General features: G+C 39.4%; 1 protein-coding gene across 1 annotated transcript in view; it reads right to left on the minus strand.

The window, feature by feature from the left end:
• LOC5579966 (nuclear pore complex protein Nup98-Nup96) overlaps positions 1 to 24,761 on the minus strand; it is a 55,389-nt gene that overhangs the window by 16,029 nt on the left and 14,599 nt on the right. Inside the window, exon 3 of the mRNA XM_001658433.2 lies at positions 4,668 to 7,324. Coding sequence (XP_001658483.2) covers positions 4,668 to 7,324 — 2,657 coding nt within the window. The remainder of the gene's footprint in view (positions 1 to 4,667; positions 7,325 to 24,761) is intronic.

Consider the following 24,761-nt stretch of genomic DNA (forward strand, 5'->3'; position numbering starts at 1 on the left):
AACGTTTAAAATATTTCATGCCAGCGTAACGCTCTTGGTTTTGAAATTCCAATTTCACTCCTGTATAGAGAAGAAAGACGTACTTCTACGTCAAAAAGGGTACGTGCGCCTTTGCTGGGCCGACGACTTCTGCAGCCCAGAAAAAAGGAGAAAGGATCGTTGGCGTGATTGCGAGTGATGACTTTGGTGTTGGATGGGTCTTACCCCCGAAATAGGAATCTTTCGGGGAGCCCACCGGTCGTGTCGATGTGGAGATTCTTGCAGGTTGATTGAAATGATGGGGCGGACTTACCCCCGAAGGAGAGGTCTTCGTTCGTCCAATCCCACCGGTCGTCCAATCCTAGGTGTTCTCTGACGTGGATGGAGTTGGGTACAGGTTGTGGAGTCGTCACGTACGGGAGTAGAGTCTGGTTACCTTCCGTTCTGGCTGTAAGGCTGATAGAACGCTTGCGGAATCGGTGAGTATGAGGATTGGAGCACTCGCTGGTGAGATGGCTGCATAAAAGATGGCCGCTGCTTCGGCAGAGAAACCCGAACACTCAGTTGGAAGGCTTTGACAGAGTGTCAGATCGGCGCCGGAGATGTTGATACCTACTCCATGCTGGGAAAGAGATCCGACTGTGTAACGGTGTATGTGTTCCGAGTAATTAGCCCGCAGAAGTTCCAGTACGGACATTCTAAGCACCGTAGAGTCATCGCCACTACGGAAGGTCTTTTTATCTGCTCGTCTATGTTTGGAGGGGGCAGCTGCTAACTGCTCGCTCCATGCCAGTGTACTTTGGCCACAGGGGGGAGACTGGCATTGGCAACCTCACGGAGAATACAATCTGCTTGATCAAAGAGTTTCTAGCTGGGTTTGAAGCGTAAGTAGTCGGTCGCTTTGCAGATGGCTGCGTGCACACGATGGCAGAATGGGACAATACCAGCTTCTGCACAGGCTGCGTCGGCAGGTGTGGATGGAATTAAAACGGAGATAGTTCTGACGTACCCGTTGAGAAGATTTCTAGCAGATTGTGTTGACTCAAACATTTCGAGACCGTAAAGTAGCCTGCTATCTACGATAGCTTGTGCCACCCTGAAGCACGTGGACCGATTGTTGGACCTATGTGGCTTGGATATCGTTTAAATGATGCTCAGACGGGAAAGACAGTTCGTTTTGACAGCAGTGAAATGCTCCTTAAATAGCAGGTTACGGTTAATCAAAATCCCTCAAGTCCTATCAGTTTTCCGGTTTGGAATGGGTTGCCCGTCAGTTTCCACCATCAAGATGCTTCCATCCCTATCTCTACAAATTTTGGCTCGCGGTACGAAACCTTTTCGAGATGCGTTAAGCTTTTCATAGAACTTTCGCGTTTCTTGTGAAAAATGGATGCAGTTGCTCCATTCTTCACATTCCTCTTCTTGCTGCCAGCTTTAGCCACCTTCTGGACACTGGGTTCGCCGTAAAGTTGGACAAGCTCGTGGTTCATCTTGGTTTATCTATCGCCGCTACACACCATTTTCCTGCACATCGCTAAAGATCGTTCTTAGCACCCGACGTTCGAAGACTCCAAGTGTTTGCAGGTCGACGAACTCGTCGATCACCTCGAACGTATTCCCATCTTTCGTAACATTGCTTCCTAGGCGAGCCGAGTCGCGCTCGGCTCCACCCACCAGCATGTACTTTGTTTTGGTCGCATTTGGCTGTCTCGCTTTTCAGGTGATGTATAGGTCTGCCACGTTTTCAAATGTTCGGCCGACAATGTCCATATCATCCGCGAAGCAAACAAATTGACTGGATCTCGGGAAAATTGTAAGCCCGACTCGCCGCATATCACCTTCTAACGCAATATTGAACAACCCATCATCTTGTCGTAGTCCCCGACGAGATTCAAACTGGAATGTTCGCATGAAACCTTCACACAACCACCATCCATCGTGACTCTTATCGTTCTCGTGATCTTCCCGGAAAAGCTGTTCTCGTCCAAGATTTTCCATAGTTCTACGCGGTCGATAAAAAACTGGAGTCCTCCTCGGAACGGAACCTTCTGCATCTGCTTTCGTTCTTCCTCACTGCTAGGGTTCTTCTGCTTCGTCAATTTTTGATTGTGGTTCGCCGGAGTCGCAATCGGATCATATTCTCCCATTCCGAACCGTTCGATTATCTGCTGAATATACTGCTCTTCATCCAAACACACAGCCCCCTTCTACCGCGTCACTCGGATGCCAATGACTTTGTTGACCAAACCAAGATCCTTCATCACGAACTTCGAGGTGAGCTGTTTCTTGAGATGGTTCACCCAACGCAAGTTGTTGGAAAATAGGACAAGGTCGTCGCAATACACCGCTACTATCAGGTTCCGACCGTTTTCAATCCGGTAATGCACGTGTCGAACTTCGATCACTTCAGTCCAAAGCGCTTCAATTCTCCATCTAGGTTTTTATTTCAAATCCAGCTAGCTTGCTTTAGTCTGTACAACTTTTTCTTCAGCTTGCAGACACTCCTCGGACGATCAGGGTTGACGAATCCTTTTGGCTGCTCCATATACATTTCTTCCTCCCCCAGTTCACCTTGCAGAAACGCTGTTACTTCATCCATCCCTTAACTTGAGAGTAACCCCTGGTCACCAAACGGGCTTTATACCACTCGGTGGATCCATCTGGATTGGTCTTGATCGTATATAATTACTTGCAACGTAGTGCTGATTCTTCATCTGTGCTCGATAATCCTCGACCATCGCGTCTTTCCAACGGTCGCTGCTGTTCTCGTATGAAATCGCTTCCTAGAACGTCTAAAGGTCAACGCTTGTATCACCTGGTACATCGTAAAGCTGTGGAATTTGAGTGCTTTCATCAGGAAGAATACTGAGACTCAAATGAAAATCTCGATACTTGCTTGGGGTAACGTGCTCCCTCACTCCCGACATCAAGCAGCATACTCTTGGCGCGCTCCACCAACGTTCGTTTCATCCGTGCTGCAAGCCCATTCTGCTCCGGATTGTAGGAAACCGTTGTCTCGTGGTGGATTCCACCTTGACGCAAGCACCGCCGCATCCCACGATTGACGTACGTACTTCTAGCCGTTGTCCGTTCTGATCCGCTGATTAAGCTTTTCCATCTTGTTCTCGACAAAAGACTTAAAATCTTCGAATGCTTCCAAAACGTCTGTTTTTGATTAAAAAAATATACAAACGATTTCCTGCTCGCATCATCGATGAATGTCAGGAAGCATTTACTTCCTCTCAACGATGCCGTCTTCATCGGCCCACCCGATCAGTACGATGACCTTTCATCTTGAACGGTTGCCGATGGTGCTTCATGCCATCGAGCGAGAGATGTCCCAATCAACAATGCCACAGTTGAATACTGTTCTGCTCCCGTGCCACGTGAACTGTCCAACCACTACGATCTCCTTCGTGGGGCTAACGATCTTGCATGATTGTCACCTGATATCCGCTCTGGCAAATCATACTCACGGACAACGGATTCAAGGCTAAATCTGGAACACTTAGCACATTATTCATGGCGATATCACATGACAAACCTGCAATGTCTACTTCCAAATTGACAACGCCCTTCGAGATGACGGAAGCTTTAGCATTATTCACATTGATACTTGACGACACATTCTCAGCTTCTTCATACAGCTCCCGACACAGAATCGAAGATTCAGTCGACATTGTCATCTGAAGCCTTCACTGCGTTGAACGCCGCGTAAAATGCAGCATGATTACTTTGCTTATCGCGAGCTTCTTCTCGTGTTTCCTTCCTTTCGCTTGATTTCTTCTGGCATTGTGTCACAACTGGCATAGTGGCATAGTGTCACAACTTCTTGCACCGGAAACATTTCACCGCAGGCTTTTCTCCTGATTTCTGATCGCTTGACTTGCAATCGATGCCGAGCTTCACATACTAAAAAACGCCTTGGCGATGTCTGAAGTAAGCTTCATACCCGACGACTCCAATCCCAGGATAATCAATTCGTGCTGCTTCGGTAGGCCTTTTGATAATTGTGAAAATGGGATCGATTGATTGAGTCTCATCTGCAAAACTCGCACTCCGTTGGAGACTCCACCAAAGTATTTTATCTACCGCATCTCCAAAACTCATCATGTAATCCCCAAGGGCCGTAACTGTCCCGCTATCTGCACACAGGGATCTTGAAAGGCTTATCTTTATAGACAAAAGAACGTTTGAGGTTATTAGCCGTTTCATACCGCAACGCTGTCTGACCGTCTTTCATTTCAATATACACACAGAAGCGGGTGCAATTGAATGCTATTGACATCCGCTAGGTTGAGACATCTGGGCGGACCGGGCGAACGTTAAAACCAACTAGCAGATTTTTTTTTCGAACACTACTCTGGCTACGATCAAAAGCTGCAACTGTAAATAATGATCAGGCTGAGTGAATCACCTTCAGTCGAAAACCTTGCTTTTATGACGTTGATTTCGAGCCTTCAAGCATTATCAGCCTATTCAGCTTCGCCGGAAAACCATGCTCAGACATCAGCCACATCTCTTCACACTGCTTCTCGCTGCCTTGAAATCTAATTACAAATTGTGAGTCTGCAAGTTAAAATCTAGCAATTTATCTAAAAATACCGCCTAAAACCTAAACCGTACTTAAATTTTCAATATCTAAAATCTGATTTCAAACAATTTGACAAGTATCCAGAGGTACTCACCATTGATGACGCAATCCGCCGCGATGTGCTCCATGATGACCTCGTGCGCCTGGGACCACTGTTTGGCCTTCAGCAGGAAGCGCGCCTGCTGGTGGTAGTCGAACTGCGCCCCCGCCCGGACGGCCTTGGCCCAGAAGATCCAACTCTCCGGGATGCCCAGCTCGTTGACGACGAACCGTTCCCGCTGGAGGTACTCCTCGTCCTGTTCATCGTCTCCCAGGGTTGCGGACGTCAGCTGGATGTAGCGATAGAGCAGATCCTGGATGGCCAGCTCGCGCCGCGATTGGTCGTTCAGGTGGAGCAGAACGTAGATCGACCAGTGCCACAGGCCGTGGTTCTCTAGCTGGCTGGCGAACGAAACGTGCAGTTGACTGCGGGACAGTTCCGAACAGTGGCGGTAGCCGAGCGTTTCCAGGATCTGGAGCAGGAACCACGATAGACGGAAATCTAGGGGATCTGGTGTGTGAGTGGCGGGGTTCAAGAGGGATTCCAACGGGTGGGAACGCTTGGAGTAGAGTTTTAGCAGGTGGAACCGGATGTCCTGGATGGGTTTGGAGCTGTCGAGTTTGACGCGGGAGGTGTAGGCTGGGGATGGCGGAAGGGCGAAGAATTCACTGGATTCGAAGGATTTTTCGTAGTTGATAAGGGCATCGGTGATAGAAGCGGTTGGGGAACAAAGGTACCATAGATGAAGGGCGAGCGATTTTAGCCAACCAAGCTTTTCGAAGATGTTGATTGCTCCGTGGGTGGAGGACAGAAGAGGGATTCCCGCGATCAACATGAACATCTTCAGCCGACGGGGGTCGATGAATTTGTCCGCCTCTACGTCTTGCCAAGAGCTCAACTGGTGCTGGACCAGCTGTCGAACGGTTGGGCCTCCGGAGACCTGCGCCAACAGCATCGAAAGGTTGATGTCGTTGTTTTCGAAAGCCAACTCGCAGGCATCCAGGACCTTGTGAGTGCAGATCAGTTCAAGAAGTTGATCGAGATATTCCTGCTTCTTGCCTTTGAGGGCAGCTGTCACTTCCTTGGCGGAGAGATCCGTGACGACTTCTTCAATCCACTCGGAGAAGAGATCGCGTCGGAACATGATGCTCATGTGGGCGGTTTCTTCGACGTCCTCCAGCTCTTCGCGGGCTCCCCACAGAGCGGCACAGAGCGACCATACTTCGACGCACAGAGCTTCGAAGTCTCCTCCGGTGGCAATCAACCGGGCCATCTCCAGGTGGTCCGCAAGCGCGGCATGTTTTCCCCCAGCCACGTAATGGGGACAGTCGCTTCCAGGAACCTTTCGTACGTCGTCGTACTTCAGCTGGATCCTCAGGTGATCCTCGACGGTTTTGGCAAACTCGGGAATCTCCGCCGACGACCTGATGCGGAGCATCTGTAGTGCTGCCGTGGAGAAGTCTTTGCCTGTGCGGCCTGCGAAGAATCGGTGCAGATCACCAATGGGCATCACTTCGTCCTTCTTCAGGGTGGTGCAGTTTTCGACCGTGTTCAACTGGACCAGCGAAGATGGGAAACTCCAGCCGACCTTGAACTTGCGGCCGTGGAAGTAGGCCAGGTCGGATTTGTTGTTCAGGAAGCGGGCTAGTACGGATTTGTGGAGAGGGATTACGATGTTATTCGAGTGGACCAGTTCCACCTTGGGCTTCAGGATCAGGGGAAGTGACTTTGGTCCAATGGGACGAGGGATTTCCGTGATGAGCCCATGTTTGAGTTTCTGTTGATCCTGGAAATTCTTACTCGTTGAGGTGGTGAACAGGGTCGGAGGAGCTCCGAAGTCATCCATCTGCATGGATTCCGCTTCCACCACTTTGGGTGATTCACCTCGCATATACAAACTGCTTGTGAGGGTCCTGCCAAGACCAAAATACGGCTTGTTGGGAACCATCTGGTCGGGACTGTCCCTCCCGCCGTCGGTCATGTCCGATATGATGGATCTCCTGTCGAAATCGTCATCCACGAAGAAAGAAGCCTTCATCAGTTGCAGTTTGTGCGAATCGGTTCCCATGCCAAGGGCCAAAGCGGCGGTCGGACTAGTTGGCGCCAGGCTTTCGTGCGTCATCATCGAGTAGCTAAGATCTTCTTGACCCATGACTTTCTCTCGATTCATCAACGGTTTCTTCGGAATAACTCCTTTCTCTTTGCCGAGCTTATCCTCTCCTGTCATTTTCGCCTTTTTCGGATCGACCGGGGCCTCATCCTCATCACTGTCGCTCAACCCATACTTGGAGAAGTGCTCAACTTTGAACACCCAGCTTCCAGTGTCCGGTCTATACTCCAAGAACCGGGTATCGTGCTTATCGCACACCCTCCGAAGCTTTCCTTCGTAATCCATCAGCGCCAGCCGGTGCGGATCCTTGATCGGTTCATGCAGTGCCTTGTCGTGCGGCCACACCTGGTCCAGCGTGATCTGGGCCTTCCGGTTCAGGCCCTGTCCCACCGGGGGCTTGTTCTCATCGTCCGGATAGATGATCACCTCCTTGTGGCGGAAGTGGACAATTTCGTCCAGGTTCAGGTTGGCCACATCGATCGGTTCGTTGAAGTACACGTTGCCGTAGCCTTTCCGTCCGATGGTGAAGTTCGGCACAACGCAACGGCCGTCCGCGTCCATCAGCTGCAGGATTTCGTCCAACGTCGGGATGGTGTAGTAGCTGGAAGGACAAAGGATTTTAATATCACATGACGACTAACATTATGCAAAAGAGTTGGAAAAAGAAGTGTTTGGCTATAACTTGTCTGTGCTGTTCAGTCGAGGAAGGATTAGCAACTGGTGAGCTTGTTTCATTCTTGTAATAACACACATTTATATCGTGGCAACGTTACATTTATGTACCGTGCACCCCCGCTAATTTGAACGATACTTCATGCAAACCATTTATAACTTGAACTTCCAGTCACCCTACAACCGTGTTTCTGGTTACCTATTTGACTATTTTTTGTTTTACCTGCATTTCGATTAATGATATTCCATTTCGCTTTACTCCGTCACTGTTTATAATATTTTGAGAAACACATAAAACACACACCTATTCTTTAATTGATTTGTCGAAATTACTAAAAATAACCTTTGGGTAATTTCACATTAACCCTTTCTTTCCACAGCTTTGTTTGACAATTTAACTGTCAAAATGGTGTGATAGATAACTTTATGGACTGAGGTAACATGAATCGCATCTCTTACCAAGGTGAATCCTGATAATGTAGCTTTTGAACCCTTCCACTAACAACACTCTTTTCAGTGAAAGCCATGGAAATGCAGAGGAGATCTAGGTCTCTAGTAGAAATGGACGTCACACAAACGTCCCTTCCCTACCCCGATGACCATAAGGGCGTGGTCACCAGCACCGTTATTGACATTTCTTAGTTTGGAATCCACGATTTTGTACATTGTAAGATTGTATGCTACTCCCAAGCTACAACTGTTGGTTGCCTGTGCAATCTAGATAATACTGGTCAATTACGGAGTAGCAACTACGTATTGTACGATTATCAATGCTCATTAGTGTGGGACAAAATTTAGATTCTCGCTTCAGTCCACTTTTTGGATTGCATTTAGGTCCCATAACAACTGTGCAAAATTTCAGCACGATCGGAGAAACTATATTTTAGCGCCAGCCGTTCAAAGTTTGTATGGGATTTACTATGGGAAAACATACTTTTACAAAGAAAAATCGCCAGAGGTCACCCATTGTCCTCTATAAAAATTCTGAAATTCCATACAAAATTTGAACGGCTGTTTCTCCGATCGAGCTGAAAGTTTGCACAGTTGTTATGGGACTTGAATGCAGTCCAAAAAATGGACTGGAGCGAGAATATAAATTTTTCATATAACCGTGTCCCAGGCTAATGCTCATGTTCATTTTAATATCTTTGTACCTAAAATTGATTGAAATTCAAGGGACAAATTTCATGGTTCAGGCTTCCGGTGTATCTACTTTGAAATCGAACTGGAAGACGAAAAATGACCAATTTCGGAACGAATGCCCATCCTAGTCTTCAAATGGCCTTGATTATATTTTCGCGCTGTTCCAGATTGGCATGACAATAACATGAGCCATTTCGCATAAAGACGTTTGGCATAATGGACGTTTCCTTTTAAAGCAGTTCCATATAAGAACAGACAAAACTTTTAAGATGGCATACAATTCTAAATTCTAATGTTTCCTCTTGATATGTACAATTGAAGAGTAGATTTTGTTTTCCAATACTCGCCAATCTACTAAATTTTCCATGTGTTTACATAAAAATATGCTTAAACCAAATGTTATATTTTTTGTTTGTTTGTTTTGAAAATGTACATGGAAAGGCGACACTACTGAGCAATTCTCGCTGAAACCAGGCCGCCATCGGCACCCATCGTTAGAATTCCAATTTTATGTCACTGATCGCTAGTTTTCGATAAAACTTAAGGGTGGTTCTTTCTGTTTTCTCAAATTGGTGGACCCCTCGCACGCCAGCTAGCTGGCAATTTGCAAAACAATTTGCAAAAAAGCCCATTTTTCGATAAATCTTGGGTATTTCTTCACGGGATATGTCTCATATTTCGCTCGGAACACATAGCAAACTTAGTGGCATCGTATAAAGAAAGGATATAGCTTTATTTGAACTCGAAAAAAATTGGCGGCCATTTTGAATTTGGTCGCCATCTTGAATTTTGTTAGAAAAATCGTTTTTTTAACCATTAGCGCACCGTTAATTTTTGATTCTGTGATCAGAAAGCTGAGGAAAAATTGCGTAAGATAGGCTTCAGAAGAGCAATGGTATTTACCCTATCAAATGAACGATTTTCTAAATCATGTTATACGATTTTTACATACAGTATTGGACAAAACATTTGCAACTTTTTCGATTTTCCATACAAAATGACCAACTTTGATAAGCTATATCTCAGTTATTTATGGACCGATTTGAATGAAATTTTGGCAGAACATCAGACATAACTTGAATTTTAACATATATTTTTGAGTGATTTTTCCAAGCACAAGTTCAAACGCAATAACGGTCTGACTAAAATGATTTTTTTGACGACTTTTTGTAAACGACATAACTAAACATATTGAAGGAATAGCTTCATGGTATCTTCAGCAAAGCTGTAGATTTTAATGAAATGAACAAGTTTGCTGAAGACAGTTTTTGTGAAGGGCTATCAGATTTTGAAATAAATAGGGTTTAATTTTTCGTCAAAAATAACATTTTAGATAAACCGTTATAACTTATAAACTCGTGATTGGAAAAATCATCAAAAAATATATGTTACAATTGAAGTTATATCTGATTTCTTGTGAAAATTTCATTCAAATCGGTCCATAAATAACTGAGATCTAGCTTACCAAAGTTGATCATTTTGTATGGAAAATCGAAAAAGTTGCAAATGTTTTGTCCAATACTTTATATGGCGAGTGCAATCAATACAAAAATCTTTTTTTTTGTACTACACAGAAACAAGTTCTCAACCTTTGGTGTTTTATTCGAGTCGAGTGAAGGATAAGAATATTATTTTGAGTGAAAAAATCTGGCGGCCATCTTGGATTTTGACGCCATCTTGATTTTAGGTAGAAGAATTAATTTTTCACCTTGATAGCACTCAGCATGTTGAATTTAGAGGCTATCAATAAAAAAAAGGTTACGTATACTCTTTTTCTTATTATTATTCTTAATTTTCCTGACGTTACGTCCCTACTGGAACCGAGTCTGATACTCAGCTTTATTAGTCATAAATACAGGTTATTAAATAGGAATTTTCTATTATAATGCGATTTCTGACAACAGAATAATTCTTCGACACATCTTTGATAATTCAGTAATTCAGTAATAATGAATAAATAAATTCAATAAATGAAAACCGTTCAAAAACATTGATTGTATTAAACAAACATTTTTTTTACCATATGCATTGTTGTTCATTGAATGAAGTTTATAGATTGCGCGTCGGGACATTAGTAAGTCTTGTGTTAATATCTGTAGTAAAACATTGACAAAAGTGCATTAATTTAGAATGGAAATCTCAAATCTTGAAGCAAAAAAACATCCTTGATTTTCTGAGCTATAAAGTATCGTTTTTAGTACCGCCCAGCATGCATGTGAAAAAAAGCGAGATTGAAAGATGGAAAGCAGGTTTTGTTTTAATGTGGACGTAATGCCGAAACGCAGGTGTATTTTTTCGAGGTTGGAAAATCTGGCGCCCATCTTGGATTTCGACGCCATCATGGTTTTTAGCAGTTGAATGATTTTTTACCATCTCAGTGCTCATCATGTTGAATTATGAGGCCTCCGTTAAAAAAAACAATCAGATTCTATTTTTCTTATCTTATCTCAGTTTTTCAACTGATTGTTCATTTCTATCAATGGTTTAAGGTGAAGATGAATCGAAGCCAAACCTCAAATTTTCAAGAGCACAAATCTGGAGAACCGAACGCCCGAATTGGCTGAAAACTTAATCGATTGGTCACCTCCAGCTAGTCACCAATCGATGAAATTTTCAGCTCAAATGGATGGTTCGTTCCTCAGATTTGTGCTTTTGAAAATTTGAGGTGTGGCTTCGATTTATCTTCACCTTAAGACCAAATAAATGTAAGAAATAATGATAATTTCAACTCGAAGATATGCAGAAGAATCATTCAGGTAGCAAATAAGCGTTAAAAAATCATGTTTGAAAATTTGTTTTCAAAGCGAGTTAAGCTGAGGGGCTGGCTCCGTTCCAGTAGGGATGTAACGTCAGGAAAAAGAAAAACAACAAGAAGAATAAGTGTATCGGTAGGATTAAAATTCAACATGTTGAGTGCTATCAAGGTGAAAACTCATTCTACTACTTAAAACCAAGATGGCCGCCAGATTTTTTCACTCAAAATAATACTCCTATTCTTCATCTGTCTCAAATAATACACCAACGATTGAAAACTTGTTTCTTTGTTGTACAAAAAAATGATGTTTGCATCGTCATATACGTCAAAATAGTAGAACATGATTTAGAAAATCGTTCATATCATAGGATAAATACCATTGCTCACTTAGTTTTTGTAGCCTATCTTACGCAATTTTTCCTCAGCTTTCTGATGGTGATCTCAGAATTCAAAACTAGCGGTGCGCTAATGGTGAAAAAACAATTTTTCTAACAAAACTCAAGATGGCGACCAAATTCAAAATGGCCGCCAAAATTTTTTTGAGTTCAAATGAAAGCTATATCCTTTCTCTATACGATGCCACTTAGTTTGCTATGTGTTCCATGCGAAATATGAGACATATCCCGTGAAGAAATACCCAAGATTTATCAAAAAATGAGCTTTTTTGCAAACTGTTCAGCTAGCTGGCGTACGAGGGGTCCACCAATTTGAGAAAACAGAAAGGACCACCCTTAAGGTGATTATAGAACGAAGCCACACCTCAAATTTTCAAGAACACAAGACTTTAGAACCAAATAGCGCTCCGCAGTTGAAAATATATCCCATTGGTCATCACCAGCAAGCAAGCATTTTGATTAATTTTCAAAGCGAACTGTTGTCAAATTTTCTCGTCTTGTGCACTTGAAAATTCGAAGTTTGGCTTCGTTTTTTAATCACCTTAAGTTTTATCGAAAACTAGCGATCAGTGACATAAAATTGGAATTCTAACGATGGGTGCCGATGGCGGCCTGGTTTCAGCGAGAATTGCTCACTATAGTATTATAGTTTTACATCAGTGTTACATTCGTAGTGTTACATCAATGTGTGAGTGTTACATCAAAGATGATTCTAATGATTATTTGAGTTACACGTCGCTTCACCTTAAGCAAAGGGATGTTGATAAACTGCTCACGATCGTACATTCCGTTGCCAGTTATTGATAGGACGTACGTCTAATCTTCATTTTTGAAGAAAACCAATTGGAATTACAACATTCACAACTTCCGGGGTCATCATACCCCTTTTTCATAAAAATTCTCGATACGTCCGTGTTATGGTTCCAGATATTACTGAACCACAGCAATATCGTCCATTTCAAATTATGCCAAACGGCATTATGCAAAATGGGGTCCAAGGTCCCCACTAGGTAGTTTGGCTCTAATTCCATTAGAAAAATGTACTCAATTTTGGGTTGATTTAACGCAAAATTGAGTTCTTTCGACCCAAACATAAGAAAAGTTGCATTTACCCAAATTTGGCTTATTGGGCCAAAGTACCCCCATTGGGTAGATGCAGCTCTCTCTATTTTTGACAACATTCGTGTGGGAGAAAGAGAAAACCGAGAGATTTTGGGTTGAAACTATAATCGATAAGGTACCGTGGGGCAAGTGGGTAATGGAATTCGCATAGTTGAGATTCTTCAAATTCTAGAGACTTTAAATTGAAACAAATGAGGTCGTGTATATTTTTTAGCTTGACTCCCACCAAATATAAGCAGCATGCTGAAATTGATTTTTATGAAAAATTGAAGAAAAAAATACAGAAAAAGTTTTTGAAAAATGTCTCCTTACTTTTCACTTGCCCCACTACCGTTTTGAACAAAAAATTCAAAAACAAACAGTTATATCCACGATTTCTATAAGCTTTAACATTTGTTAAGGCTTCCCAATGAACAATAACATAAGTAATAGGTAAACAAAGAAAATATTATTCTTTTCACTTGAATTTTCTTCTGTTCAGTTATTTTAGTTGAAATGATTCGACAACATTATAACTGCAACATTTCCAACGTTAGTTCTTACATCATGGGACAGCAATTGCATTTCTGCTGTGTAGAATTTCCACCGCTCGTCATTTGTTTTTAAGAAAGTCGGATATGACGTCGGATAACTTTTTGAGCAAAATCAAACGGAATCCTTCAATAAAGTGTTTAGAATCTATTTTAAGTGGATATATCCCATTTTTATGTTTTGAATTAGCTTTACATAGACATTTTAACGGGATTTCCGTGCGCTCACTTATGTTGGAACTTTTCCTTCAACGTTTTCCTTTAAATCGGCTGTCCGAAGTGGACATATTAATATCGTAATGTTTGGCAACGTCTTTTATGAGAAGTTCCATGATAATACCTTTTAACACTTTGAGTATAGTGTTTCTTGAATTATCAGCTCGTTCTGTTGTTCTATAATAATTGCGAACCTTGTTTACTTATAGCTACTTGAAAAGAAAACACAAATTCAATCTCTAATGAGAAACTTTTCCCTTGCCCCACGTGATTAGTGTTAAGTGTGATCGTAGCACACCGGGCTAAATTTGAATTTTGAATGGTAACCATTAGCAACCAAATTTTCAATTACAGCAACCTGCGCGTTGCCCAATATAGGGTAACCCACGGTGTACTATATTTAAGAAGGTGATATATTCCGAAAACTGACAGCTACTTGACGACGTCATTCCTATCCACCTCGAACAAATTTTCGAAAAAATTGATCTAGTGGTCTGGATGGTATATGGTACGATAGGAGTGACGTCACATGTTTTCAACCAAATTTGATGTTTACATCAGTGAAGAGCCTGCCTTGTTAATTTTTTATGCCGTGGGGTAACCAATATATTTTGGACCTCTATATATTTTGGACCCCCTGGGCCAGTTTCCTGCAAATTTTCCAGTTAAAATCGAAAGACCAATACAATCCGCATGCCATTTGGAAAGATAGGACCATTCCGCACTTGCATCAAGCGTTTGTGCATGGAAAATGTGTTTATTTTATCTGAAATTAATTTAATTTAATCGGTTCATCCATGCAATCGTTACAACACGTTACACACAGAAATTGAAGACGTCAGAAATTTTTCAAATGTAAACAAAAACTTTTTTCTAATTTCTGAACTAAAAGCGTAGAATTTCTTCGCTTTTCCATTGTCAATCGATTGATTAGACTTTGGGCAAGCATATAATACAACCAGTGCCGTGGACTTTGTCGCCAAACGATAAGAAAATGCCGGGGGTCCAAAATATATACCATGAGGGTCCAAAATGTATTGGTGTGTCCAAAATAATGAAAAACAGTGCATCACAATTCAATTATTTTCGACGTCTTTGGATCCTACATGACCGTATGGGCATTTTTATCTCGTAGATGAAGTTTTTCTCTACATTTTGGTATGTTCTTTGACATGGTTACGCTGTGCAATAAATTAATTGGGACAAAAATGTAAAATCACTTCCTTAGGGGGTCCAAAATACGACCGTTACCCTAACTCGGTCTCTTTGGACAAGCAACGATTGATCCGGACAAACGCGAACCAACTGAAGAAGCGCTCAGCTGATCCAGTGCGAACAGATGGTCCTTCGCCGCTTTCCATTTTTGTGGATGAGTTTGGTCTATCCAACACCGCTCCGATCCGTCGTCCAGTCCAAGAACCAGGTAGCGCAACAGTTTCCGCAGCATCCGCACCAGAATCCGGCGATTCCGAATACTTTTCGGAGTCCGATCCCGAAGATGAACCAGCACCGCAACCGACTGTAAACAACAACAACCGACCGAGACGCATCGTACGACTACTAGGGTTGTCGCAAATTAATCGATTATTTCTATTAATCGATTAATCGACTCACTAATCGATTAATTTTTCATCGATACCTGGCTCAACCAATAATCGAGATAATCGATTAACTGAAGTCGATTATTTGTCGATTTTTGCAAAAAAAAAAAGTCTAATTCAAACTACGGTGATGTTTTCCTGTAAAACACTGTGTTGTGTACTGTTATGTACGAAAATTTATTGCACAAACAATCATAAAATCACGGATATGATCATGGATCTAGCAGTTATTCATTTTGATATTATCTGTGCATTTACACCTAATTGTCGTTTTCCAAGATCATCGGTGCGAGAAGTTTTTTTTTTCGATAAACTCAGTCCTATAGGCCTATACTACCGTTAATCGCAAGTCAGTCCCATCTGCTTTTTTTATGTTAAATTTGAGTTTATACAAGTTTTCATATACCTATGATCATTCAGCTACACTAACGAGACGAGACATAATGTGTTCGGTTAAATTAAAAAAAAAAAAACAACACGTCGAATTGTTCCATAATGAAATGTAACCTCGTTACAGTCTCGCTGCATAGTTTTGTAACGTGTTATACAAAAATTACGATGTTTTGATCATCTTACTTTTCATCTCAAAAAGGTATCAGAATGATAAGTAAATTGAAAAAGTTTCATTGATATACAAAAACTACAAATTGAACTTTAACACTTCACTTTTGCAAAAAAATAAAATACTAAAATCACTTGTAAGGCGAGCAAATACCTTTAAACTCTAATATGTGTTGCTTATTTTGACAGATAGGCCTATTTCGTCTGCGACTTACAGACTTCTTCAGTGCAACACATATTAGAGTTTAAAGGTATTTGCTCGCCTTACAAGTGATTTTAGTATTTTATTTTTTTTTTTTGCAAAAGTGAAGTGTTAAAGTTCAATTTGTAGTTTTAAACATACTCTAATGATCCCTCCCCTAAATTTAATATAAAAAGTGTAGATACAAAAACTGTCAATTAATTGTCCGTGGGTCATTATCTCATTGCCTACACTACAATTTTTTATTACCGTTCCATGTTTTGTAGACAGCGGGAAGCGTAACATGCGCTGAATTTTCTTTATCCACTTCTGGAAAGATTCCTACCTCCACTTTTAGCGTTTTCTTAGTCTTTTTTGAGATTCTCCCACATTTTTAAACAAATGCTTACAATGAATTTATCAAAAATTCTGATAGATTTTCTTTGCTTCCTTTGTAGTTCAGGTTAATTTTTGGCCATTGGCACTGAAAAGAGATAGTTCTGAAATTTCCTTACTTTAGAGAATGAACAAATCCATGCTGCAAAAGTCTTTCAGTGACCGCGGCGCGGCGCTACAATGTTTTTAAACGCTCTCAAAAATCCATTTTTGAATCAAATTTAGTTTTTTTTTCGCTTTAATGAAAAGGTATGAGATTCTAGGATGGAGTTCTGAACAGTTTTTGTAAAATTGGTCATTTTGTACACAAGCAAGTATACACCTATGGTCAGAATTTCATAAGCATGTATGGATCATATTTTTATTTGGATTCACAAGAGCATCAAGTCATGGACGATTGGTTTTGACGATGGGATATCGATTCTGGTAGATCTTTGTATAGACATTTTCTGATCATCATATTGTTGTTCCATCATTCGACAGCTCATAATCTATGATTTTTATCCACATTCAGAAAGTCGTCATACCATAGGGTAAATATTAAATAGGTTTTATCCGAATTCTTCATTTTATGACAAAACACAAAGATAGAACGAAATTTATATATTTTTATCTGGGCTACAGAAATTGAGCCAGAATTTTTAACGAATATTTAAGTAATTCTCACATCAATTTATACACGAATTCCTAGCTTATTATACTTGTACAGATTTCTCCATGAATAAATCCAAAAACTGCTCCAGGAATCACACTGCGAAGATTTTTCCATAGAGATCTCCAGAAATATTTATAGCTGTGTTATCCCTGAAGATGTCTCTAGAAATTTAATATGAAACTCAAATTTAAGATTCCTTCATTTTTTCAGGGATTTCTTCTCCGATTTTAACCAGGGTAATAATCCTAGGATTTCTTGAAGAAATGTTTGGAGTATTTTCTAAAAGAATTCCAGGAAAAAAATCTGGAGGAGATTTTCGAAGAAACCCCATTCGAAAAAAACTGGAGAAATTCCAAAAAAAAAAAACTTACAATTGGATGTGTTTTTAGAGGCATTATTCAAAGAATTTTATAAATAATTCTTGTTGTTTTTTTTAATAAATTAACCCTGGAAGGAATTTGTTGAGGACTTATCGAGAGATATCATGAAAATCTTGTAAGAACAAATAAAGGATACGTGATATAAAAACATGAGGAAATTCTGGCCGATTATAGGAGGAATGACTTTAAAAAAACAGGTAGAATCCCTTGAATAAATTCTGGAACAATTCCTAGAATAAGGTGCAGAGGAATCGCTGGATAAAGGTAAAAAGGAAAATCCAAGGAATTTCCTAGGAATGGAGGAATTCCTGACGAATCTCTAAGAGAATTTTTCTCTTGGAAACTCATGAATAAATCCCTGTAATAACTCTTGAAAGAACCACAGAAAAATGTTTTGGAGGACCCAAGTGATATTTGTGGAGCAATGGTTGGAGAAATCTTCAATCAAATTTGTAAAAGAATGCTAGAAGGAACCCGTAGAGGAATTTCAAACAAAATACTTGCAGCCATCTCTGAAGAAGTTTCAGAAGGATGCCGATTAGTAATCCCTAAAAGTTCTATTGGAGCAATTTATAGAGGAATCCTTAGATGAATTCTTTGAATACTTGCAGAAATTTTCCGAAGAATCCCAAAAGAAATTCATAAGTAGATGAAAAACCCGAATTTAGTACTATACCATTTAATTCCACTAGAGTTTGTATCCTTTGACAGATACGCGTATTTCGACCTCAACTGTAAGGCCGTCTTCAGTGTCGTGTACTAGACTCGACTTAGAAATTCATAGTAAAATCTGAAGAAGAAAATCTGTTGCATCAAAAAAGAAACGAATAATTCCAAGCATAACTCTTAAAAAACCTCTGACACAAAATGCCTAGGGGAATCTTTGGCAGACTTTCTGAATAAAAATCGCAAAGGAAATAATTGAAAAAATCTTCTAAGAATATCTGAAGCAAAATCTGGAACAATCTTTGGATAAATCCATGGAATATTTCCAAAAGAAATTTCTTGAAGAATTCATGAAGGCATCTCTGGAGAGGTTTATGTTTCACTAGAGGAATCTTATAGAAATTTCTAGAGAACCCTCTGAAGGAAACCATGTGAGATTTTTTCCATAGGAATTCCGTGAGAAATATTGAGAGAAATTCTGAGATAAAATTCTGTAAAACATCCTGAAGGAGGCTTAGAGAAAATTCCTAAATACATCCTAAAGAAATATCTGGAACAAATCCTTGTACAATGCATGGCGGAATCTCTGAAAGCGTTTTTGAAATAATTTAAAAATATGTTTAGGAGGAATCTTTGGAAGTATGAATGATGGTGAAATTATGGGAGAAATCCCAAAAAAAAATCCTATCAGTAGCATCACTGGTAGAATTCTTAAAAGAGTCCCTGGTGGAATTCCTCCTGCAATTGTTTTAAAGTCGTCAATGCATGATGTGAAATTTTTGTGTAATATTGTGTATTTCTTTCACCACCGTACTGCAAAGTGCGGTCTCATAATTGCGAAAGTGTCAATAAAGATGCGGGATTGCATAGAATGGTGTTTTCAGAGCACTTTTTCTTTGATTTGCGAAGACTAAGTCCCCAGAAGACACCTACCCAATTTGATGCAGTTGCGCATTTTTTTTAACGTTACCGCACTTGTAAAAACTTCTACGATAGTCCTGTGGTGAAAGAAATGCGCAATACATAACCTTAACAAAGGCGCGTTAAAAAAATTTCCATGTTCCCTATTTTTTTATTGAAATTCTTCAAATGAATTCTTCTTCCAACTCTTGTAGGAACTTTTCTAAGAAAATCCACAAAAGTTTATACCGTAGGGTTAAAAACAGGAGGCTTCGTGGCCATGCGGTTAGCATCATAAATCGTTTAGACATATCGTCAAACGAAAAAATCATTATGTTGCCTGCTTTAGCTAGGGACAATGTAAACTGTCAAACATTTCGTAAGGAATTCGAACAAATTTTTACGACTACAAATATTTCTGATATTTCTCGAGGCACTTTGATTCGGATTTCTAAAAAAAACAATTCTAGGTATTGCTCCATAAATTTCACCAGATTATTTAAAAAAATCTTTTCGAAACTTGTCTAGGAATTCCTCTAGTAATTCCTCCACAAAATTTTCTTGGAATTTCTCCTGCATTTATTCTTAAGATTACTCCTGCTAATCTTTCAAACATCTCTAGTGATTTCTCATATAAACTCGTCATGAATTCTCTAGAAGTTCCACACCAATTGCAACAGCGATGCCAAAATACTAATTTCTTCAGGAATTAGGTCTAATGTTTTAAGAAAATCCTGCAGGATATCTGAATGATTTTTTTTTTCAATTATTTTAGAAATTGAACAAAAATGTCTTCTAATATACTTTAAAATCACTCCTACGGTTACTTCTTGACATCCTCTGAAGAATGACTGGGATTTTTTTTAAGTTCAGATGAAATTCCTAGTGAAAATCATGACAAAATGCATACAGCATTACGAAAAGTATCACTTGTGGTAATGTCACGAAAAATGCAAAATAAATCTCCAAAATGCTCTCAAAGAAATTCCTGGTCAGATTTTATGATAAATCCATCTCATATCATCTATTTCCTGTTGAGTTCTTCTTTGTTTTCTTAATTTCTGTTTGGTTTCTTAATATTTTTTCTGGTTCCGGTTTGGTGTCTCTTTTCAGGACAGAATTTAAAAGGTGCAGTCCTATACCAGTCCTGATCAAAAGTTGACATGAGAACGGGTCAACGGATTTGGATTTTTTTTTTTCACTTTTGCATTTATCCAGGACTCCGACGCGTTCGTGCGAGTGAAAATTTCATAAACTTCATAGATAATGTTAGGAAATTGTGTGTTGTAATTTGAAGTATAAACGCCCATAAACGCAGTATGCCAGGATAGTTAGGAAGTAATGTAAAAAAAGCAACAAACGAATAGATTAATAGTAAAAATTCTATTCATCTTTGCCGTTTTTCTCCTTGCAGAATTGTGAAAAAAAATATTCCAGGGGTAGAAAATTCTAAAGTAACCTAAACAAAGCTTACCTGAGAAAACTGAATATCGCCGAAGTTCCCGAGTCAATCTAAAACATTTCAGTAGATAATAAAAATTCTTGAAAAATGATCCAAAAGTTCATTCGAAAATCCTGCAGAAACTCATTTCAGAACATCCGTAGAATTTTGTCAACAATTTCGTTATAGTAGTTACAGAATGATGATTTTTACATCACGAGTCGTAAATTTATCCTACGAGGCTTGCTGAGTAGGATAATTGACGAGTGCTGTAAAAATCGAGTTCTACAACGAGCTACGTACAACATTTTTTGCAATCTCGTAAAAGACCACTTGAGGGCATCAGAAATTATATCGGAATGCATTCACCATCATTTTACAATTTCAAAAAAAATGTTGTGTAATGGTTCATTTCGCGAGAGTTGCGTAATGAATTATCACAATGCTGGTTTCAGTTGCGTTATGACTATTCCCGCACTTCATACTTTAGTGCAGAAAAGTAGGCCGTGTCATGAAAGCTTGGCGTGATGAAAAACAGCCTATTACGATGAGCAATTGCAAAAAAAAAATTATATCGGAATGCATTCACCATTATTTTACAATTTCTGATAAATTGTTGTGTTATGATTCATTACGCAACTCAAAACTGTTCCTTAACGAGAGAGCGTTGCGTAATTAATCGTTACAGCACTGGTTTCAGTTTGGTAATGACTATTCCCGCACTGCATAGGGGGAGATCCCCCAGTGCCGGACAGCACCCAATGCCGGACAAAGTCGAAACATTTAGAAATCATGGTCCAATCAAGATGGTGTATTAGAAGAAAAGAAAGCTATTATGTAGACTAATGTTTGCGTAGAATAACACATCCTTGAAATATGCATGCCTTTCAAAAAAAAGTAGAAAAGTTTGAAAATCTTTAAAAAATTGACGTATGCTCTTAATTTTGAGCCTATTTAGTAATTATTTTGAATATGAAAAAATACTTCGGTTCCCGCAAGCATGATCGAAAATAATCCTTATTTGATAGTATGAATGTATATTGTACCATAATTGAACTAAATATTGACAAATTACAATTTTGGTTAAGCACCTCCTGTCCCTCAGTTTCGGACAGCTTGATTTGTTATATGATATCATTGTAATTATTGCACCAGTGTCTCAAAATACTTTCATTTTTCATGGGTTTCGTCGATCATGATATCAAACATGCAATAAAATTAACAAGAATGAACATTCAGTACAACATCGTGAAATGTGCTACTTTTCATCATATATGAAAGAGGTTTTTGATAGGCATCTTGCAAACTAAGAAAAACTCAAATTATTCTTGTAAATGTTGCAAATGCATTGAATTGGTAATTATAAACTATTCCTATAGTGTGCACATTCAATGATGTTCAAATTTACAGAATTTTAGGCATTACCAGATCGTGTCCGGTATTGGGTGCCACCTTTCAAGATCGATCAATTTGGTACTAAAATATATCATCAAAATGCAATGTCAAAATTCATATTTATATTTTCAAATTTATTTTTGTACACTATAAAAATGATAATATTTATCATAAATGGGTAACACGAGCCCATAAAATCAATATTTTTCGAATTATGAATTTAATGGCTTAAGTGTCCGGTACTGGGGGATCTCCCCCTACTTCAAAGCAGGAAAGTAGGCCGTTTCTTGACAGATTGATGTAATGAGAAACAGCCTAATACGATGAGAAATTACAAAAACATTTATACCTAGTGTTTCTGATAAATACAATTTGTTCTACAAATTATTCAATTATTAGGGAAGCAAAACATAAATTTTCTACAAAGTTGAGGGTTCATGTTCTGCATAGATGCATCAGTTCTTTGTGTTTTTTTTTCATTTCCATTATGGAAAAAATGAAAAAATGGGAGAGGGAGGGATTAGTTTCCGAATTGTAAATGTAGGCCATACACGGAGAAAACGAAGTACTCAAAAATAAGTTTTTTTATACTCAAAATTGAGTAAAGCCATCGAACTGAAGTAGTGGGTAAATTCAATTCTGTCAATTACGTACATTTAACCTGAGACGAGACTCGCGAAGACGGTCTTCTTTTTCTGTGATTGCTGAGTTTTTTCTTATTCCACTTTGTGTTTATACCAATTATGCGCAAGCCGTTCAAATCCTCACATGAACCTCTCAGCAAAAAAAAAATGAGTTTGCATCACATCGAATCATAAATAGCCGTTTGAGTAAAATTTCATGCCAGCAAACGTAGCAGACATTAGAAATAATTAATCTTCTGCTTAGATTTATCAGCAACTTTGGAAAAAATTGCTCCGCTGACTGAGATTTTCAATAACAATTTACTTTGAACACAATACTTTTCACTTTTTCAGCCATAAAAACGGTGGGCTGCATTTGACGTTTCGTGAGAGGGGAAACTGGGCTGCATATGACGTTGATATTTTTCCTCTTCGCGAGTCTCTCTCAGCATTTAACCCAACATTTGAGTTCTCTATCGAAAACTTAAATTTGAGTAGAAATCAACTTGTTCAATTTATTGCAGTCATTTAGGCTACGTTCTAGTCGTTGGGTAATTTAAACACAATTTTGGATGAAAAAATGAAGCAGCCACTTTAAAATACCAACACAGATCATTTCAAGTTAGTCATCGTCGGCGAAGGATGTGATCGTGATCGTTTCTAAAAAATAGTCGCAACATTGGTGGATTAGTGTAGTGATTTTTTAAAGGTAAGTGCCCTTGACTTATTTTCCTCCGAAGAGTTCAGTGTGCCGAAGAAATTAATATCAAACGGTCTTTTTCTTTTCAGATCCTCAGTTGTCCTGGGTCCACTGTCATCCCGTTATAACTACTGTTTGCCGTCCCTGCCACTCGTTGTGAACGATTTCTGGAACCGAGATGCTGGTTACTGAGCTTAAAAGAAATACCGCACTGATTTCGACAGATGGCACCCCGCCCCGAGCTTTATTTTCCAGTTCCATCCATCCTGTGCCACCGCCTAATTGCAGTAAATTTTCACACCCGATACGAAATGTTTTTGCACCGTAAACGTCGCTCCTGACATCCACGTCGTTGAAGTTTCAAACGAATAAAGGTTTTTTTTTATAGTTAATCTTTTGGTCTTTATATATCACAAACGCATGCTTATTATATCAATTTTGATATTTTTTTGTTTTGGATTTCGCTTTGTATGAAAATACCTATTTTTGAGTTTTTACTCCCAAGTTAACGTTGAGTAAAAATCACCCACCGATTTGATTTGGTACAATTACTCAAATTTGAGTACTAGGCTATTTACTCAAATTTGGGGTAACGCACTAACGTGCCGAGTTGGGTCAAAAGAACCCAAATTTGAGTATGTCATTTTCTCCATGAGCCCCATGTTTATGCTTCGAAAATTGGATTAGTTCTATTAAATTTTATAAGAGTTTCATCGTGCACGTCGATCTGTATTTAGAAGGATTTATCTATTCGGAACAATTCTCAAAACAGTTTTCAATAAAATTTCTAGCAAGTTGAAACGGCTGGGGTCTAGGCTGGGGTTACATGAAATATAAAATTTCGTAAAATTTAAAAATTTTACTACAGAAACATTGTGCTTACAAATGAAACAAACTTTACGGAACGAAAAACCTACTAACACTTATTGTCATCATGTTCAAAACTTAATATTTCATTTTGCCGCACCTGTTTTAGCTTACTCCGGTGTACCTTATAGTATTGAGAACTCATATTTACAGAAAAAAATGTCGATTAATTCGATTAATCGAAAAATACTGGTCGATTAATCGTTATCGATAATCGGCATTCTTGGACTGTAATCGATTATCAGCTAATCGATTAATTGAGATTTTGCGACAACCCTACTACCAGCGAGATTTGAGCCGTACTACCTGAACTAAGGGGGGAGATGTTAGGTGTGATCGTAGCACACCGGGCTAAATTTGAATTTTGAATGGTAACCATTAGCAACCAAATTTTCAATTACAGCAACCTGCGTGTTGCCCGATATAACACGGTCTCTTTTGCCGTAAACCGTAGATTAGTGAAGACGTAATAAAATTAGCTCTGGTTAAGTTAGTAAAAACCACGTTTTTCACTGTTTCGGCTGATCCCGAAACACAACAATTAGAAAATTAACGGTGTTTCAATTTAGTTATTTTTAGGTCTACGTCGATTTAATTTTGAAACTTTTTTTATTGCAGTTTGCAACTGTCAGAGGGGACAACTTAGAAGTGGTACAGAAAATTATTTTACGAATCTTTTTTCCACTGAAAATTTCAAAATGAGATTGCACGCCGCCAACGGAGTGATAGTTGACAGGTTAACAATCTTTCGTTGTATTATGCAAACATGGCTGAAAAATCTCAGGAATCTCTTACTTATCCTAATGTTCTGAATGGTCTCGAAGGTTTAAGCACGAGTT

Source organism: Aedes aegypti, chromosome 1 (genome assembly GCF_002204515.2).
Source record: "Aedes aegypti strain LVP_AGWG chromosome 1, AaegL5.0 Primary Assembly, whole genome shotgun sequence".
NCBI classification, from domain to species: Eukaryota; Metazoa; Arthropoda; class Insecta; order Diptera; family Culicidae; genus Aedes; species Aedes aegypti.